The 21,352-nt window shown below is 46.3% G+C and overlaps 1 protein-coding gene across 1 annotated transcript in view; it reads right to left on the bottom strand.

Annotated features, from left to right (window-relative positions):
- Window positions 1-1,072: 1,072 nt before the first annotated feature.
- ITPKB (inositol-trisphosphate 3-kinase B) overlaps window positions 1,073-21,352 on the bottom strand; it is a 111,887-nt gene continuing 91,607 nt past the window's right edge. The window contains exons 5-8 of the mRNA XM_084624652.1: window positions 17,850-18,054; window positions 8,659-8,760; window positions 7,253-7,324; window positions 1,073-4,160 (exon numbers count right to left, since the gene is read on the bottom strand). Coding sequence (XP_084480778.1) covers window positions 3,945-4,160; window positions 7,253-7,324; window positions 8,659-8,760; window positions 17,850-18,054 — 595 coding nt within the window. The 3' untranslated portion in view covers window positions 1,073-3,944. The remainder of the gene's footprint in view (window positions 4,161-7,252; window positions 7,325-8,658; window positions 8,761-17,849; window positions 18,055-21,352) is intronic.

Raw genomic sequence — 21,352 nt, 5'->3', positions numbered from 1 at the left:
TTGCAGTTGGAATAGAATGCTGTGTTAATTTTCTGATACAATTTCCTTTGGGGACCTTGGCAACCAGCAAGGGAGTTTGAGCTCTCAGTCTTTTGAACTCAGTCCTTAAGGCAGAATTGCTTCCAGGGAACTGAGTATTGGTGTTTTGGCCAAGAGTCCTAAAAGGCAACAGCCTGCATGCTGTTTATGATCAACTCTATTCAAAGACTGGTGTATATCAAACAAGTTCTACTAAGGATACACCCAGACTCTACATCACTGATTTCTCCTCCAATGGGAACACTTGGCAGAGCAACAGTATTTTTACCACCATTGCCTAGATGGGGAAAGAGAAGGGGTAAGGGCTTTGTGTAAGGGCATTGCGATCTCCTAATGGATTGAGGTTGGAGCTAGGAGTCAGCAGATTGGGCAATCATCCTACTTCTGATGCTGACCACCTGGGAGACCCTGATCACTGGTGCCTCATCTACATAGAGAGGCTAGTTCTGCTTACCTACTGCAAATCGGTTGTGTGTGTATGTACAGAGGGGAAGTGAGAGGACAGACTGATGTGAACATGTTAGAGTATGTGGCCTACAAAGGAACGCTTGGTTATCCATGGTTTCTCCTTGTCCAAAGCAGAGATCAGAGACAAGGGTATAAAGAGGGGCTTGACAGGAGCCGCAACACATTGGGAAACAGCTTGAGTGGCGGTTTCTTTGATTAGGATCTTTCCAGACAAGCAATGCTGGGAGGTTGTGAGTGCAGTAGCCATTGTCCCTGACCATGGGCAAATGAAAGCTCTACTCCCCACAACCACAGACATCTGGCAGCCAAGATCCCTACAGGTTTGGTTTTGGTTTGCCTCCCAGATGAAGTCTGATTTCCCTTTCATGTAAGTTCTCCCCCACCCACCCCTAGTTTAGGATCCGATTCTCCTCTTACTTACACCCAGTTTTACCCCTGGTACAGGTGTATCCAGGGACAGAATCAGGCCCTTAATGAGCGGGTGCTCACAGCAGGACAGGTCCCCTTGAGTTACTCCAAGGTTTGATGACCTGGAATGAACTCTTCCTTTGCAACCAAACATAGCTGGTTTTCATATGCCTTTATTTGGAAGTTATAGGCTCTTTACAGGCACTGTGCGTTGGTGTTTCAGTACAGTTCAGATTTACTATGCATCACCCAATGACTGAGGGGGGCAGGGCGGGAGGAATACCTCACAGCAACAGTTCCAGCCTCCAGGTAGGCATAAGACATCTGGGGAAACAATGTGCTTCTTTCGAAGCCACAAAGCAAGGAATTGGGTTTACAAAACAGACTTTAAAATAATATACATATACAGGAGCAATGCAAAGCTAAACTGCAGCTAAAATTGGTACATATCTAGGCTGCTGCTCAAAGCCCTTTCTCCAAAGCTGGAAAAGGACATTTTAAAAACTAAAAAGACAGGGTTTAAAAAAAAAAAAAAAAAAAAAAGATTCCATGCATTAAGTCGTAGTGTTTTGTGCAATTAAGAAGGAATGAAAATAAATATAACTTAAAAACCTTTTCCATGACACTAATGGAATAGGGGCAAGTTCATAAGGCACTTCCACAGGGGCTACTCTATGCAGCATAGGAAACCTGGGCAAAAAGCTGAACAGTGCAACCATTTACAACTATATGCTCAGAACTACAGACCTGTGCCTGGTGAGATATGAACTGAGAAAGTCTGACGAGATTTTAATCTCCACGAGAGAGACTTGTGCACGGCTAGGGAACACCAGATGGCTGAGTGGGCCCCTCCCCTCCCCACACACACCTAGCGCCGCAGTGAGGGTACCTTCCTGACGCAGGAAAGTTGCACCCATCTAACTATTGCAGAGCGGGCTGATAGCATCGCTGTTGGGGAAAGAGATGAGACAATGGTCTTTCGGAGTTGGGGGTGGGGAGGAGAAAGGTTCATAACTTCTGCCAGACTCCTGGCTAGCTTGTATTATTCATGGAACAAAAGCTGCAGGATTGTTCATGACCCAAGCTCAATACTGTCCTTATGTCCTAAGTTCTGGAGAACTCCAAGCTCTCCAGGAAGAGCAAGAGGCACCAACAGCCTTCCCCTCCCACATCAATAGCTGACCTTTAGCAAGCTAGCTCTGCTAAAAGCATGCTGCTTAGTTCAAATGTTCCAGGAAGTTAAAAATTAGCCTCCACCCTAAATAGAGAACTGGTTGTTTTCACAAGCCTTGAAGCAGAAAGGCCACGTATACATCCAATTTAGGCAGAGCCAATTAGGGAACAATTTGTGAAAACCAGAGCTGGATTTAGTGAGCTACATGGGTAATAAAGGGGGGGGGTGAAATTGCCTTAAATCCCTTTGTCTTACCCAGTAAAACTGAGGTGATAACCTTGAGAGCTGCCTCCCTGCCCTAACCTCCTCCATATAGCCCTGCAGATATGAGAGCTCTCAACGCACACCACTAGGGGTAGGTTGTTTGCACATATGAAAGAACCCTTTTAGACCAATTAATGCAATTCTATTTGAGATGTAGCCAGGACTGGTTCTAAAAGAACCCATAAGTACGCCTGGCATTTGCTAATCGTAAGGGCTCGTAACAAGGATACTACAAAAGACGCTCAAAGGCATTGAAAAGTACTGGAGACCGCTCCCCCTGTGAACTCCCTTCTGACCCAGATTTACCAGGGGTTCCCATTCCCTTTTGTACACCTGGCAGTATTAACCTTACACAGCACGGAGGACTGCTTATCTGATTATTGCTAGGAAATATCCACCAACCCTGAAGCCTTTTTAAAGTTTCATAATGGTCCCATAGTCACTTTTGCTCTCCTTCAGCCTCATCTGAGGCTTCAAGCCACATGGTAGGCCACCATCCCAACTTAGGAGGGTTGGCAGTTGCTCCTATAATGGGAGCAGGATCGCTGGAGACAGAAGAGTAATCTCTTCCTTGTTGTCTAGGTTCAGACTATTGGTTCCACAGCATTCTCAGCCAGTGCTGGCCTACAAGGTCTGAGCATCAGCCTCAGATCCTCACGTGCCAGCACACTGCCCTACTGCTAAATTGCTCAAAGGCGATTTCAATTCGAAGATAGGCCGATGGTAAACATCTACAGCTGACAACGCCAGCCCACCACAGTGGTTAGAGGGAAGCTCATCAACCAGCACAAAACAGGTTAGTAAGAGCCACAGTTATACTACACTTAGTTATTGACAAGAACAGACTTTGCAATTCCAATGGCCACTCAAAAATAACGGAACAATCACAAGTGGGTAACAAGGTTGCTCGAAGAGAGAGAGAAACCTAGATCTCCTAAGGAGTCTACACCTCTAGCTTCCTAGGACGAAGGATGTTATTAAATGTAACTAAACCTCTCCCAACCTGGTGTCCCTGCCTTCACCTTCTCCAAAACACTTAAAATGGCAATCTAAAAGCTATGGAGTCTTGCCGGCTTGGAGGATGGTGTGTTACCAGCACCAGCCACTAGAGGGCAGATGCTCCTTACAGATGAATACGTTCTGTCATTCGCTTAGCTGGAAGGGCTTTAATTACACAGTTCAGGAGCAACAGAACTCAGGGTTCGGACACCATCTTCGTTCAACTGGAGGGCATGTCAGCTGCACAACTGCTCACTACATAAGTTCTTGTTAAAGAGAGATGGACTAAGAACCAGAAATGCTATGGAAAGAGCATGCGTTCGCCTAGCCAACCAGACCACAGTTGCTTGCTGCTCAGGCGCCCGCGATGAGCAACACGATCTGCTCCCATCTACTGAGCAAAGCCAAGGCTTCAAGTTCAGCGTTTGTTCTGGCAGGCGATCTACATATGTACAAAAACTAAAAACCACCTTAAATAGGGAAGTGATAGCTTTAACATGGGCGGGGGGCTGGAAAGTGTCTTGTAGTGCAGTTCAGAAGAGTCAGTTTGAGGGGCGGGATGCTGGGTAGTGGTGGAATTGGACATATGGCTTTAATGCAGGTCCTCGCTCTGTGACAGTTCCATTAGGATCTTAATGAGGTTGTCCAGCCCCCAGAGGTAGCCATCCTCTCTGTTCCCTTCCACCCATGGCACGTTGTGCTGGAGGAATTGTCCCTCTGGCAGTGGTGTGGTTTTCCCAAAGTCGATCATCCAGACTTTGGCCTGTTCCTTTTGGTCGTGAATGAAGAGGAGGGAGCTCCCAATTACCTGCAGAGAGAAAAGACCCCAGTAGTCATGCTTCCAGTTTTAGACAGACACATATGCCAGTCAGGGTATAGCTGCTTTTGTGGTCCCACTCCCATTATCTAAAACTGCACCTGCAATATTTTACGCTCCAGTTTTTGCATGTGCAAAAACTTGGATTTGTGCACACCAGCTGCATTTGCACATGCAAATCAAACATCTAAACTCCCTGATTTACTCACAAGGCACGGATTTTGTGCATGCAAATCCTCCTATTTCTAGAGTCTTCCAAGGAGGATAAAGATACAGCAAACGTAGGCCACTTTAAACAAGAGCATCCGCTCAGGAATTCATGTGCCTTCACTTACGCCCATTAATGTCATACTTGCATTTGATCTGTCTTAATTTTGGGGTGTCCCTGCATAGCCAAGCCCTTTGCATCAGCATTTAGAATAAAGCTCTTCACAAGCCAAGTTCCTTATGGATGATCAATGCCTGGAATTAAGCTACACTCACTGGGTCTGCATCCTATGCTATACAAACACTGCCTCAGCAATTGTGCTTAAATTCTTGAATACAAGTTACACACAGACAAAATGTTCCCTCCCTGACTGATGCTTCATCCAGTAACACTCAGAAGAGAGCCTGGGATAGGTTTCACCAAGGCTCATGGCCCCTGTCAGTCTACCAGGAGGTGACAGGACAGTAGGGTAACAGCCATCCCTTCCGTGAGCTGCTGCCACCACTACAAGGGGCTGTTTCACACTCTGATAAGCCTGTAGACAATGAAACCCTGTCCGTCCTCAGTGTGTGCGCATGCATCTCTCCCACTGAATCCAACAAGCGTTTGGGAGGGCATCCGTGTGTAGAGTTTGGCTGTGTATTACTTTAAGAAAGCTTTCCTGAAGAAGGTAATCCTTCTGCTGCAGCTTCCCCTCCTGGAGGAATCCCTACCAGGACAGCCAAGGAGAAGGTGGAACAGAGCTCACACAAACTCATGCAGAGAAGGGCCCCCTTTGCACTTCTCCTTCCTTTAATACCTGGCCTTATTTCCAGTTTGGCCTGGTGCTGAATATCCACAGAGCTCACTGACTCCAGTGGGAGCTGTGGGTGCTCAGCGCCTCTGAAGAGCCTGTGATATTTGCTTCCCCTGCTGGGCCAAGACAGCCCAGGTATGCGGACTTTCAGATCCCACTGCCTGGCCTGCCTAAGGTGTTCCCCAAGGTTCTTACCCGGTGCTGGGTTTGAGTCAGTCTTTGCATCAATACTGTGTTTCAGTTGTGCACATGGATGCCTGGATCGCATTTCATAATCCTCACTGCATAGTTTTGCCTCACATAGCTTCTGCTTCCCCAGTTAAAAAAGAATTCAGTCAGCGCATAGGCCTCAATTCAGGAAAACACTCAAGTAAGCTTCCCACACAGAAGCCTTTTACAGAGTCAGGGCCATAATAATGTGTCTCCCAGGTACAGTAGTTTGATGGACTCTATACTGATTTGCACTATTGCTATTCATGGTAGCAACGGTTAGCGCAACCCCTACAGGAGCAGCGAAAGTGGGCACTTCAGCTAGCCCCTCGAATAAGGGCCTAGGAATGCAGATGAGACTTGGAAGCTAGCAGAGAAAGACTCACTCAATTGTAGGAAGCCGTTCTTGAACCATGAAAGGGACTGAAGAGCAATTTGTTAGCTGGAAGGGATCCTAACAGCAGAAATTAGACTAACAAGACCATCTGACCAGTCACCAGACTGGTCAGAAGATGTTCCATGTTAATCACCAGTTCAAGACAGCATGGGGGAAGTGCTGGAGCCTAGCCCGTCCCCTGAAGCAGTCCCCAGGAAAGAATAGTGATGTAGCTCTAGAAGAATTCAACCAATGTCAGCATTTCGAAACAGAAGTGCTACCGTGTTTGAAGCATCACCCATTTTAGGTCTGCCTATAGAAAAAAAGTTTTTAAATGGAAGCATGTAGCGTTTGCACAAGTTGTTATAAATTTACATTTGTGAGGAGGCTTTCTCCCTCAGTGCATTGGAGCTTTCCCAGAGAGGTCTGGGAATGAATGCACGTCGGAAGCACTCCTTTCCACTCTGATAGCCCCCCTTTGCCCTGAAGGACCAGTTTCGCTTTAAAGAAATTACTCCTGCATAACTGCTTCATTCTCATCTCTTTGGTAACTGAGTTCTGAAAAAGCCTGCTCTTCCCACTCTCCAGAGGAGAACCTCAGCAACAGAACTCAGCAAAATTCGGAGTTTCTATCCCATGGAAAATGCTGACTTTTCAATATTTATTTTAGTCCCAAACCAGACTGAAAAGTTGTTATTTTGAAGTTTCCTGTGGAATGGAAATTCCAAGAGATTTCCATTTGGAAATGTCAAAATCCTTTGTTTCAACATTGGCTCAAAAAACAAAACAACCCCCCCCCCCCCCAAAACCCTGACATTGCTGCAATCTAAAGGTTTAATTTTGGTTTGTTGAACTGACCCAAAATCCTTTGTTTCGAGTAATTTCAACATTTCAATTGCCCTGAGACTTGTGATGTAGGCACAAAAACATGTAGGGAAAAATATGGAAACTATTTTCTGACAGAAAGTAATTCTGACAGAAGATCCCTGACCAGCTCTTCCCAGCAAGCTCTATAAGTGCTGTTTTGAGATACCTCAAAGGATGCTGGGAGAGTATCTGAAAGCATGTTTGAATAGGTCATGATGATGGATGCCAACCATTATCTGGAATTTGCACTTATGTAGACTTTAGTACATATATATATGATAGAATAGCTAGAAATATTCCTGAAGTCCTATATAAGCATAAGCATTCTGAACAAACATTTAAACATGAGCTCCTGGACTAATAAAAATTGATGGTCATACAATTTAAAGATAGCTGTCACTTAGTGTCAGATGTGACAAGGTTATATCAAAGTCGTAAGTCATATGATCTCCCTGCAGGTACTAAGCAGACAAACCTATGAAAATACACATTTGAGAATAAACTCAAGTTTTAGAAATGTATGAGTTCTAATATTGACTATATCCCTTTCTTGGACAGAAACTACACTGTATACATAGAGACAGATCTAGCTAAGCATCATCTCAAGGGAGAAAGGCAAGTTTTACCTCATGGCATTTAAAGAATGGCGATGTCTCCAGAGTTTCACGGATCCCCTTCAACCGATTAAGGTAACCGTTCTGGAATGATAAAGAAAATAAGCTATAAGCACTACTGCGAATTCAAGTCTTTTCAAGCAAGTCATTGGTAAGACTTAGAGAGGGGTGTGTTAGACTAGTAACCTAGCGAATTTCTGGAATCCTTCAAAATCCCCTTGCTAATCACACCAATGTTCCTGGTCTAATCCAAAAAGCAGGCTAAATTATAAATATTCAAATACATACAGTACTGGCTAACTGTGCTTCCAGCCCCTCTTCTAAGAGGAGTCAAATCAACTGCTCAAACTCTGGCTCTGGTGGGAGGTTGCAGAGGGGTGGACTTCAGGAGGTTAGCAGTTTGACTGATTAGATTCACCTCTCATTAGCCCTAGCCTTAAACAGTGTCAAAGTGGTTTGAAAGGACTCCCAAGTCAGTCTGCGTACATAGGAGCAATTTGGCCAAACCAGAGCTGGGCAGCGTCATTTACAGATCCAAGAATAAACCCGTTAGCTAACATCAAAGTAAACAGGCAGGTATGAAATTGGCAGTGCTAAGAGTCAGGTCATTTAGAGTCATTCGCTAGTAGGCTTTATATGGTAGGGCCTAAAACGGAGCTAGTTTATCAAATTGCATATTTCACCCAGTCTATGTAAAACATTTACAGCTAACCAGCTAGTTCACCTAGCAATGCGCAGCAGCACCATTTGGCATGTGGAGGATACATGGGTTTGCAGCGCTCAGGCCCAGGAGAGGGATGGCTACAGACAAGATGTTCCCCTCCCGCCCCCCCGCCCCCAGCGCCCCTGGATGGCTGGGACACTGGGCACCCTTACAGCCTGCCTTATGAGGCAGCCCACAGTATAGGAAGGAAATCTTCTCCAGCCAAGCATCCAGAGATCAGAGGTAAGAGAACAGATGGAAAGGTCCGGTCTTTCTTCACCAGCCCCAGCCAGTACTGTTGGGAGCCTGCAGCCTCTTCTCCATCTCTACAGCAGACTTCCCCTCCCCTGGTTTAGCCTACCAAGCCTACCCTTCCGCGTCTGTCCTCCAGCAGTGGATGGTTTGGTAATCCTACTAGCTGCCTGATATAATCAGTTGCCTAGCGCAAAGTCTGAGTGTCGCCATTACAGCGAACAGCGTGTTCTCTCCTAGCCTCTGCTTACCCCTGCACCATCTCCAGGCTAGGAAGTGGTCTCTACTTTGCCCTTTTGGTGCTATTTTCCAATAGGCTCAGCACAGCAGCAGCAAGGTTAATTCTGTGGTCCTTGACATTAGGCAATGCACCAGCAAGGCAAGAGTCTAGAGGAGGAAGGAGCCCATCCTCGCACCTGGCAGGCATTTGGGCAATGTCGTCCTAATGCAACTGCTGACTCACCAAAATGTTACGGTTTCCTTTAGTGAATTCTCTGAAGGCCTCTGTGACCTGTTCCTTTGTTCTTGTCTTCTTGAAATCCCGGTTCACTGAGCCATCTTCTTTCTTAAAAAGGGAGAGAAATCCAGACACATTGTCATGAGAGCGGGCAGTTAGAGGTGACTTGTGTTTGAAACGCTGCTAGGCATGTCATGAACCAGAATGCAGACTGGCCTCCTTGAGGGCAAGGGGACAGGTGGCCAAGATTCAAGTAAGTGCCATGAAATAATAATAAATAATACCTACTCTTCCATAGTGCTTTTCAGCTCAAAGTGCTTTACAGTGGGAAGTAATATCACTATCCCTATTTTACAGATGGGAAAACAGAGGTACTGAGAAGTCACGCAGCAGGGCCAGTGACAGAGCCAGGATTTGAACCCAGGTCTCCCGAGTTCCAGTCTAGTGCTCTATTCTCTAGGGGGTAACAGTCCTCTGCTTATGGAGGGTCAGATGCAGTGGCTATTTGCCTTACTGAAGATGTCAGAAGATAGACTGACCTGCCATTCAGCTCTTGCAGCCAACTTCAGTATTGCCCATTACTTAATAAAGAATCTTAGCAGAAACTGCCCAGTGTCACAGAGACCTGCCAAGGCCACTAACGACATGGGCAAGTTACTGTCCAGGGACATAGCACTGACTGACCCCAAACGCAGGTCCTAGAAGTAAGTACCACTCATTTTTTTGCCATGTAGTTCCTGAATTTCTTCTCCCTGCTTTCTCTGACCAGAATGTTTAATAGCCAGTGGCTGCCTCTTACTGTATTCTTGCATCAAGAAGAAGCAAGCGTAAAAGTTGTGCTAGAAAACATCTGAGGATGGAGGGAAGGGAAAGGTAGACATTTCCCAGAAGGGGACACAAAAATCCCTGGGTAGCCAGTCTGATTTGAAACACTAGGGCAGCTTTTGGATGGGAAGGCATAATGCAGGCTGCAGCAGTTCACACATAGGCCCTGGGCATACCCACTTTACTCCCTACTGAAAACTGCAAAAAATGGTGGGTCTGCAGGAAACCCAGGTCCCCGGCCCATTGATAATGGCCAAGAGTCATAAAAAACGCCTGCCTGTCGGCTTTTTATGATCACCTCTGTGTTCAAGGACCGGGTCACGCAGTGTAAAAACTCAGCAAGTTGTGCACACTCTTCCCTCCCACTCCAGTTGAGCAGCATTGCTATCTGAACATCTCACCTGCTCAGGCTGCACCCAGCCTAGCCCTCAAAGGGACCCAGCACACCCTCCCAGCTGAACCGGCCTGCTTTCATCTGCTCCTGCTCAGCAGAGGAAACAGCCAAATGGCTCAAGGCCAGATTCCCATCACTTGGCAGCGAGCGGTACTTCGCTCCAGGAAGGGTCCCCTTGAAGTCAGCTACTCCACATGAGCAAGGATGTCAGAATCTGCCCTGGAAGGATTTCTTTAAGCATCACTGTCAGACGAAGATCCACAGTGGAGGCTTTGTGACCTATGTAGGTTGACCATAGATTGAAGAGTCAGGTCAGGTCTATCATTAAATATCTTCTCTCCTCCCAAAAGCCACAGAGCAGGCAATAAAAGGAGTTGCAAGAAAAAAAAAGATGCAGTGGTCATGAATAGGCATCTCTAGCTTTTACCCTTGACCTAAACAAAGTCTGATGTAGTGAAGAGGTAAGTGTTAGGCCTTTTTTCCTTAAATTTCTCACCATTGCTAGGAATGGTGCAGCTCCACAGTGGTAGGAGGTAGACAGATTGCCAGCATGTTTCTCATTCGGTCATCTAGGCCTGTTCTGAGTGAGGTGGCTGTGGGGCACCCATGGCTGAGCTAGTCTATTGAGATTATGGAATCCTCATCACTGGAGGCTTTTAAGAACAGGTTGGACAAATACCTGTGAGGGATGGTCTCAGTATACTAGGTCCTGCCTCCGTGCAGGGAGCTGGACTAGATGGCCTCTCAAAGTCCCTTCCAGCCCTACATTTCTGTGTTCTATCAATAGCAATGGTGGGAAATTTTAAGAGAAAAGACATAGCCCAAGAGATTACATCCCAGGATTAGAGTTAACCACGGTTAAGTGCTCAATTTAATGGAGCTCTGTGCACAGCATGACAGAAATAGCAAGATGCCTCTGCTCCAAGGAGCTTACAGGCTACCAGGCAGCACAGATACATGCAATGCCAGACTGACAGTAAGGCAAATGTCAGATGTCAGGCACCAGTAGTGAATCAGCACAATACCCTTGCATGTCTGCGTCAGCACACTTCCCAGTAGAACTTTGTCCCAAAAAGGCACTCTTCTCCTACTATTCTGTTTCCAAAGGTCTTAGGGAAGGAAGTATGCAAACATCTGGAAGTCAAAAGATTGGGGTTCCATTCCTGCTCTTCCATGGACTTCCTATGGGATCTTTGCCAAGTCACTTAACCTGTCTCTGCTTCCATCCCTTAGCTACAAAATGGGGGTGATGAAGAGTCTCCCAAACAAATTAAGAAAGCTATTGTGATGCTAAATCACTTTGAGAGCCTCAGATGCTGTAGAAATGAAGAGCATAGATCAGGTTCTTTCATTGTTTGTTCAGATTCTATAAACCACTGGGTAACCAGAATTCCCTTTGGGACCCGCACTTCCTGGATGTAGAGGCTAGTTTTAAAGTGTGTCCTATACACACAGCTTTGTTTCCATAGTCTAGCGCTCCATGAAGGATGACTTGTTTGCCCACAACACTCTGAAAGGATGGGAGCCGGAAAGACATCCTGTTATGCTGGGGAAGATGAAGTAAGAATGAAGAACTGGATCAGAGGATGAGGGAAGGAACAGAGTACAATGAATATCCTGTCCTGTAGCTTTAGATGTCCTTATAAAGTCTTCCCAGGGGCGTTCCGAGTATTCAACTGAGCACCATTCCCACAGAGTAAGGTACTGACTGCGGACAAGACAGTAAACTCTGAAATCAATCAGAAATGGAAGGTGAAATATGTGTGTGTACAATGCATGAATTGTTGGGGTGTGTAGACTGATCACGTAAATCAGTGTGCCAAATTTAGTCAGTAAATGATATGCAAATGTAACCCACGATTATGCACATTATGTAAATGGCATTAAGCAATAGTAAAACCTATAACTATGGATGATGAACAATCTCTCTTGCTAAAGTATGCTCAGTGGAGTGGATCTGTGCGATGTTCCACCTGTGCAGGAAAACTGCTGTTTGTGTGCGTGCAATTGGGAGCCATTTATAATGCATAAAGCCCTATGTGGTTTGGGACATGACAGCCTGAGATCATCTCAGGGCCTGTGCACCGTTGCAGGTGGCCAAGATCAGAAAAGTCATGCTGACAGAATGTGTGCTCTGAGAGAGTGGGGAAGTACCTTCAGAGGACGTTTGCTTGCTCAGCAACTTGCTCCTTCTTGTTTTCCAGAGGGAGAGTTCCCTGGCTACTATGCATCAGTCATATGAGCCCTTATACCAAGGTTTGGAAACCTCCCCCCACCCTGCCCCTTGGAGATGACAGATACCAACCTGGAGAAGGGCTATCACACTAGTTTCACATGTAAACTCCAGTACAGCCTTGCACAAAGCACTCAAGAAAGGAGGTGTATGATTACGAGTGGAGTCTTACATGCAGCGAGAAATAAATGGAACTGTGGATGGGCTTTGAGATAAGGCATTAGCTCAGTTTCAGAAAAGCCAGCTAGAATATTTATAATGCTGCTCCTATAATTACTCCCCTCCTGAAGTTTTCTCTGAGTTGCCAGGCACTGCTGTGGTGTTTTCAATAGGCTTGATATTTACAGGTGTTTTAGCCCCAGGGAGTTAATCTTTACAAAGAAGAAATATAGAGCTGGTTGATGGGCCACAGCAACTGGGCTTTCCCTGCCACCACCCCCACTTTAGCACCAGTTTTAGCCTACAGTAACTTTCGCATTAAGGCTAACTTCTTCTGTGAAATCCTAGAACTTGCAGTCAGCAAGATCAGGTTGCCACGTTCTTTCTTGAAGGGTGTTTGGGTGGGATTTTCAGGAGCCTAAGGAAGTTAAGTCAATGGAGTTTGTGTGACTATATAAATGTGTATACATCAATACAGCAGTGCACTATGCAGAGCATATCCTTCTGAGAGTGACTAATGCCTCAGGGTAGTTTTAACTACCAGTAGAAATGGGATCCATCTTGAGGTTTACCCTGGTTATTTTGGTAAAATCTGGCATTCCTAGCTTTTTCAATGCAGGAAAGCACCACTGTCCCCACTGTAAAGACAAAGAAATGCAGAGCCGGTAAGTGACTTACGGTCACCCAGCAAGCTGGGGACGGAGCTAAGAATGGGACAGGAACTGGGTTCCCAAGTCCCAGTCTTGTGGTCTGCCTACTAGACTCCGTTGCCTTCCTTTTGAAACTTGATACATTGACTAAGGGTATGTCTTCACTACCCGCTGGATCGGCAGGCAGCGATTGATCCAGCGGGGTTCGATTTATCGTGTCTAGTCCTGTATCTGAGCACCACAAGAAGCACAGGCAGAGTCGACGGGGGGAGAGGCAGCAGTTGACTCACTGCGGTGAAGACACCACAGTAAGTCGATCTAAGTACGTCGACTTCAGCTACGTTATTCACGTAGCTGACGTTGCGTAACTTAGATCGATCCCCCACCCCCTAGTGTAGACCAGGGCTCAGGCTCTCTTCATGCAAATCTCCACCCCACAACACTCGGCCTATTGATACTGGCACACAATTCTCAGTTACTTCAGTGGGAGCTGCTCGTGCCGATCTGAAAACAAGATTTAGCACAAGATCTTCTGTATCAAGATATCCACTACAGACAACTTAAAGACAATCCTGACAATCCTGTTTTTCCAGGAAGATGTCCATAGTGAGAAAGTAGGGAGGGAAAAAACAAGAACTGTCTCTCAGTAAAACTTTCCTAAGTTTCCCCATGAGGCTTCGATAGCAGCTTCAAGATACTGAATGCCTGTTCTCAGCAGGGGATGCTTATCCAGCTATGAAACAAGCAAAGTAATACAATTCAGCAACATTTGCTCTGTGTAACACTTCAGCTTATAGGCAGGGGAAAAGATCTATGCCAGTAACCAAAGTGAAATGTCAGTGCTATAGATTGGAGGGGGGGCGAAATCTAGGAACTGAGGAATTAAGGAGTATTACAGTAATTAGAGGCAAAAGACTCAATTAGATGAGTCCATCCCCTTGCGGTATCTCTATACATAATCCACGCATGCAGCCCAGAAAACTATGAACAGACAAATACACTTGATCTTAGCAAGAGGACAGAGAGAAGCAACAGACGAATCACCATGTGCAAGATTTAGTCCTAATTGATCCAGCTACTTTTTAGTTTTAGTCGGGGGTGAAAGTAACTGAGGCCACTTACGGGTACAGGGCAGGGCGGCTCCAGCCTCCGGAAGGGGCAGGGCCTCAGGTGGAAGGGGCGGGGCTGGGCGATCACCATCCCCCAGCCAGCCCTTCCAGTCCGGCTGGCCTGTGCCGCCCAGGGCTCCCGTGTTGATTTAAAGGGCCGGGGCTCTGCACACCGCTGCTGCTACAGCGGCAGTGGCGTCTGGAGCCCCAGGCCCTTTTAAATCGCCAGCCCCAGGGCAGCTGCTCCCTTTGCGCCCCCTCCCCCACCCGTCGGCGGCTGGGGGGGCCAAAAGGGGTAGGATCATTAAAGCGCCTTTTGGGGGGGGGGCAGCAACATTAAAGCGCTGCAGCGGCAAAGGACCATCCCTGCCCCTTTTGCTTCCTCTGTCGGTGGCCCTGCCAGTACGGACCCTACCAGCAGGGCCGCCGACAGAGGAGGCAAAAGGGGCAGGGATGTTAAAGCGCTCCCACGGCAACGCTTTAATGTGGGCTGGGTACGGGCCGGTGCGGCTTCTTCCCGGTACACAGGACCGACCCCTACCAGCTCACGTTCACCCCTGGTTTTAGATTCATAACGTACACCAGCCAAAGAGTGACAGTTACAGCAATGGGAAATGGGTGAAGGGTTGTTCAGATTAAGGGCTGATATAGGGAACTGTCTGAGTGGGTGGAGGGAGCAAAGAGGAGGGGATTTAGTGGTGTTTTGAAGAGGGCTGGGAAAATCAGTCAAATGGGACAGTTCTCCACAGCCAGTAAGAATCAGCCTCCAATAGAACTGGAGGGGAAGGGGGAAACTGAGCAGTGGTCAGAACTGGTGGAACAGATGAGGGAGTGTGGATTATGGCAAGACGATAAAGGTTTTGAAGGGGGAAGGTAGCCACTGGTGGAGGCCTCTCAGGAGAGCAACTATGCTGCAGCACACCAACCATGCTGAAAAAATGATTATCCTTACTTTAGCCCCTTTCAGCAAGTCCCTGAGTTACACAGACAGATACAAATGCAATACCGCCCTCTGGTCATGAATCTTGTTGCATCAATTCAACCTCAGAAAGGCCCACTCTTCTCACAATGGGATCGCCTTCATTGCTCGGCATTTGTCCAATAAAAAACATTTGCTAGGAGCATGGGTTGAAGTGGTCCAGTCACAGCAGTTCAATAAGAAGGTGCTTTTCAATGGGGCACCGTCTTTGCACCAGAATGTATGCTTGCATTTAGCCCCCCATTTTCCAAGTCTCTCAACCTTGTGGTTGTGAAGCCCTCCCTAACGTAAATGGATGCAGTGACGCCTGCCCAGTTATGCAGACAGCCTGAAACAGCAGCTGTGAGAATGCTGACTGAGTTTTAAATCCGATGCCTAGTGACAATACAAATAATCTCTATGTCAGCCATTTTCCCGTTGATCAAAGAGTGTTAAGAAAACAGGGCTGTGATTACGAGGATCTCCACAGAATACTGAAGGAGCAGCTGGGGTTGCGGGTGTCAGTTGGAGCGAGTGCCACTACTCATTTTAACCACCACTTACCATTTGTTTTAACCTCAGCTTGTTTTAATCAGTCTGAGCACTGGTTAGTGGATCTGAACTCTTAATCCCTTCTGCCCTTCTCCCCAGTTCAAAGCAGGGTTTCCTTCATTTTAATTCAGTTCTACAGCTATTGGATGTTTATCTCTAGTAAAGGGTTTGAAAGCGCCTAAGACCCATTAACTTGCAATGAGACTTATGTTTCTAAGGCCTGATCTACACCTAAAAATGTGATCAATCTAGCGGCATCACTAAAGGCTGTGAAAAATTTTGTGCCCTGTGCCACATAGTTAGAGTGACATAACCCCCACCGTAGAATTCTTCCATTAGCCTGGCTACCACCTTTTCGGAGAGGTGGATTACCTACACTGATTACCTACCCCTTCTGTTGAGGTAGGACGCATCTACACTACGGTGCTACGGCGGCACAGCTGCAGTGCTTTAGCTGTGCCGCTGTAGTGTGGACATACCCTCGGTCACTTAGGGCTTGTCTTCACTGCAAAGTTGTAACTTGTTCCCCATTCACACATACAAACCCTTCACTCGAGTGTGGTGCTTGTAAATCAAGTTGGCTGGCCCATAAGGGGGCTCAGGCTGCAGCTCGAGTTAGCACAACTCATTAGCTGCTCACATGACCATCCTGTAGTGTGGATGAAGGCTAGTTCCACTTATGTGCCACTAGTCCTCCAATGCCTTCCCATAATTCCTCTCCCCCACCCAACCGTCCTCATGAAGGGACAGACAAGCTCCTCCACAATTCACTGGGAGATAATTCATAGAGTGGCTCTGCTTAACTGCAGTGCCAAGAACTGTGGGACGGCCCCCAGAATTCTTAGACCCACACACGAGTGAGTGCAGCACCTGAGTGGACAAAGCAGCTCGCATGCTATTTTGCAGGGTGGCTGCTCTCACTCAAGCTAGGCTAAAATTGAGAGAAGTAACTCAAGCGTAGATAACTCAAGTTAATTCTGCAGTGAAGACACGTCCTTCAGCACTTTTGCAAGAGTTACCCATTGTGTTTAAATGAGAGACAGAGCATCCTGTTACGTGGGAGAAGAATCTCCATAGCCCCTGATAATGATCATGCCTTGATACTGCAATCTGAGATGGGCACAAACTAAAACCCACATTCTGGTTTGGATCAAGGTTTCAGCTCAGAACTTTAGCACGACCATTCCAGACACCAAAACAGACACCCTGAGCTTTGGTAAAGTTCAGCTCCATTTAGGCTTTTGCTTCCCTCCATTATAGAGACTGGCTCATGTACTAAAAGGATTGGATCATGTTTTTGTCTGGGGGAGAGGGGAGGAGAGGAACAATCTACTACAGTTGTAATTTCATAGATGCAATTAGGATCCCAGCCTCTGCATTCCAAGAAGTGCTGCAAAGTCAATTAGACAAGCTGCCTCTATAGGGCAATTTTAAGCTGCTAGGATGTTACACAGCAACTATTACTCTAGGGCCTGGTCTACACTTACAAGTTGGGTCCACATAACTACGGCACTCAGGGACGTGAAAAATCCACACTCCTGAGCGCCATAGTTAAGCCGAACTAAGCCCCAGCATAGACACAGCTATGGCGATGGAAGAATTCTTCTGTCAATCTAGCTACTGCTATTTGGGAAGGTGGATTACCCACATAGACAGAAAAAATATCTTCCATCACTATAGGAAGGGTCTACACTACGGCGCTCCTGTGGCAAAGCTACATGGCCTCGCTTTTCAGTAGTTAGAGCTGCTAGCTCTCTAGTGCCATCAGGGACGGTGGCAGTCAGTGAAACACGAGTCAAATGTGCAGAGCTTTTACAGAGGACTTATTTGTCATGCAGACTTTCCCCAGTTTACTTGTGCCTTTATCACAACATTTCACTCCTCTCTTCTACAACCATATCTCGAGAGACCGGAAGGGGAAGGAGCAGAAACAAATGCTGCTTTGAATTTTCAGGTCACAGAGGTGGATCACGATTTTTTTAAAAATATCTCTAAAGTTTGGAACGGGCTCAGTTCTCTGTTATTGGGGCAAGTTAGGACCCAAAAGTTTAGTCAAAGCTTTGCCTGCTATTTTGGGTGGAAAGAGCAGTTTTCCAAGGTTCCCCTCAGAAGCCATAAGATGGCATAGGACATCTTGAAATGCCATGAGCCTGGTTCAGAGAGATTGTTCTGTGTGCACATTTCACCAAGTTTGGCTACAGAAATTTCATGCTACTAATAGGGGTTGTAGGAACTTAATACTTCTCCCAGGCTAGTTTTCCCAAGAATCCTACCAGTGACCAGTGTTATGGCATGGAGATGGGTCAAGCAGACTCACCTTTATCCCCTCGATTCTGAATCCCAGTGTTGCTGTAGAACTAATGGTCTCCCTCCACTGCATGTATCGGGGCTTGGTTACTGCATGCAGGGCATTCTCCTCCTCAGTTGGGGCATTGGGATCTACTTCAATCATCTTCTGATACATGTCCTTCCGCAGGTTTGGCTTCTTTCTGGCCTTTGTTAGCTCTTCCTCCAAATACGTTCTGCAAAGGAGGCAGAAAGATTATTAGCAGTTGACGTTAATAGCACTGAGGAGGGACGGCACTCCTTACTAAGGGACTGATCCCCCAGTATAGTCCGTAACAGGAAGTCCAAGTGCCTTCAACTCCCATTGACTTCACTTGGAAGCGAGGGCACTCAAGGTCCTCACAGGACTAAGACCTAAAAAGGCAGTGTCATACGGGCAATTTCCAAAGAACAAGAACCCCCAACACCTGGGGTTGCAATAAATGTGTATACAGGCCTCAGGCCATGTAACTCATGAACAGGTTCTGCAAACAAAAACTCAACATTAGCAACCTGAGACGCGGTACAGAAAAAGTCCATCTGCTACCTTCAGTTACACCAAGAAAGCAGATACTGAAGGCAAATGCAGCATACACAGAAAAGCTTTTTTATTTCCAGCACACCTGCCATCATTCAGAGCTCAGCCCACAGACAAACATTACAATTCAGGAGCAACCCCAAAATGGTCCAATTTATAACATGTTCCAAGGGCTGGCTCAGTAGGAGCTGCTCTGCCATTTGCAGAGAGGGGCCAAGAGAAACACAAGACACTTGTACTGCAGTAGTGCCTAGAGGCTACAGTCAGAATCAGAGCCCTGCTGTGTCAGGCACTGCATAGTTAGCAACAGTCCTTGCCCCAGAAAGCATGTACCTGAGATAACAGAAGATATCCAGGGAGTAGCTGCCTATAGAGAAATGTGAAGACATTAACCTACATAAGACTTGTTTAACTGATCCTGCACAGTTTAGTACCCCAACCTTTCACCCTGTTGCAAATACTTCAGACATTTTGAATTTACTCAGGATTCAAAATTAATATGGCTAAAATCAGATTAGTTCCTCCACTCAGCCTATCCTTGCGGCCCCACAGTTCCCTCCTGACAGGTATGAGTGGGCTATGGGGACTGAGGCAGGCCAGTAATACCTCTGCCAGATCTATTCCAACACAGCTACCCTCCTCTCACTGCGAAATATCTAACAGGACTCTGGTACATTAGATGGTGTCATCTTCTGATCAATGGGTAGAGTTGACATAACTGAGAGGTAACTTTATGGGGATTTGCTGAAGCAAGTCAAAGATATCAGGGAAACAGATGACCATGTTCGGTCCTGGATAAATACTGGATAAGCTTAGGATGCCGCTGATGTGGTATTTAAGAGCTGTAGGTTTTCTCCACCAACGGACCGGTCCTGTGAGGTAGTAAGCACCTCTCCTGTCCAAGTCCTGTCACATCTTCCTCTCCCTCATTCCAAAGATCAGCCTTCAGCTAAAACTGTCTGGGCCCTAGGGTGACCAGACAGCAAATGTGAAAAATCGGGACAGGGGGTGGTGGGTAATAGGAGTCAATATAAGAAAAAAGACCCAAAAATCAGGACTGTCCCTTTAAAATCGGGACATCTGGTCACCCTACTGGGCCCTCACCACTCCAGTTACTGTAACCTCTTCTGAGGCCCCCCACAACACCCCCTCCAGCCCATACAGAAACTCAGTCAGTGGGATCATTTTCCATGACCATTGATCTGGCCACTGCGCAACTGCATCAGGTTTTTGCAATCACCTTCAAGGCCCTACTTCCACTCAAGCCTCAGACCCTTAACGTGCACCAAATCAGTGTAATCAACGAGAGGGGGGAGGTTTTCTCTTTCACTCAACCCTTCTCCTCTGGAATAACTTAGGAGCAGATTACTCAAGGTTTGTCTTGGATAACCAGTTTGGAACGCTGAGCAAACCTAAACAAGGAGTTATTCTCCCGAGCTAAATGAAGCTTTCAAAATGTGCTCTGTCAACAGACCATGTGCCATGGAAACTGACAAAATTCAAAAAGAGAGAGAGAGAAGTTGCTACATCCCAACATTTGACTGTTAACAGCATCTGATGTTCCCTTTGAAAATCAGCTGACATGCTTTGATTTTTGTTGAAGTCTGTCTTGTGCTTTTTGGTACATGACCCTTCCCCCTCACCGCACACCACGTTGTGCTGCAGCAAACAGGGTATTAAACAGGATGTTTTCATACAAAGCTGTTTCAAGATAGCTTAGTTCATCTGGCATTAGTCTGTTTCAGTTGGACTATCAAGGAGGCATAAACCTGTTCCCACTCCTGTAAAATGCAGAGCAGAGTGAAGAGGTGTAACTTTGAACAGGTCTGTAGGATTCATAATGAAAAACAATGAGACAACTGGGAGGGGCTGGAGTGTGTGTTCCTCCATTGGACATATATGTCCTTTTCCATAGATTTTATTGTTCTGGGTCCCATTTATCTGAAATTCTGTTCTCTGAAGAAGACATACAGAGTGTTTATTACCCTTGCTGTGGATTTTGGCCAGTCATCTCACAGTGATAACTGTGATAAATCGGGGAATTGGCAACAAAGTCTTACAGCTGTTTTCAGTCAGCCTCCAGACAGATGTAAGCTGCCACTTCCTAGAGAAACCCGCGGGTGGAGAAAGGGCAGGCGCCTCTAGGACAGGGTGAAAATGCTGAGATAGGATCTGCTCAGTCACAAGCAACAGTTAAGACCTGCCTTTGGATAAGTCCCTCTCAGAACAAACACTTTTGCCATCATCTGTTGAACTAACAAGATCTGCTAAGGAATAAACTCTGTGCCGGGTTTGGCTTCTCCACTGCTCTTTACGAAGGCCCTGTTGTCACAGTTTACACCACTGGTTTGGGCTCTATAGGTGGGCTTGGAAGGATTTGATTTTTATCTGCAAACGTCCAATTTCACTGTACACACACACACGCACAAAGTGACACAAAAAATCTTTCCATCAATGATCAACAACATTTATAGCTCGGCCAAGTAAAAAAACTGCCGCTTGAGAACTTACTAAAGTCTGATTTAAGGATATTTACTTCACATATTTTGACGTGTGATGTTGACAATTTGTGTTTTAATGGTTATGAAGGTTGAACTTTCTGTATCTCAATGTCTATTATCATGAAATAATTATTTCTAACACCTCCATTGTTGCTCCCCACCCCCGGCCCCAGCCCCAGAATTTCCCACCTCTGTGAAAATTTAAATAGCTAACAATAGAAAAAATGCTTACAAATACACATTGGTGATATTATCCATCGAAATTATAATACATACAAATCAAATTCTACCCCTTCCTTTGGTAGCAGAGACATTCAATAACCTTCACCATTTGCTGCTTCCTAAACAGAGGACTTGTTCATGATATCTGGCCTTAATCTTCCAACTCATGGTTCCCCCATCCTTCCCCCCAGGACTTGCCCCCAATGGTAAGTTTCACTCTAGAAACACATGTGA

Source organism: Lepidochelys olivacea, assembly GCF_965140295.1.
Source record: "Lepidochelys olivacea isolate rLepOli2 genome assembly, chromosome: 3".
NCBI classification, from domain to species: Eukaryota; Metazoa; Chordata; order Testudines; family Cheloniidae; genus Lepidochelys; species Lepidochelys olivacea.
The sequence above is the reverse complement of the archived record's forward strand: the minus strand, read 5'-3'. Positions and strand labels throughout refer to the sequence as shown.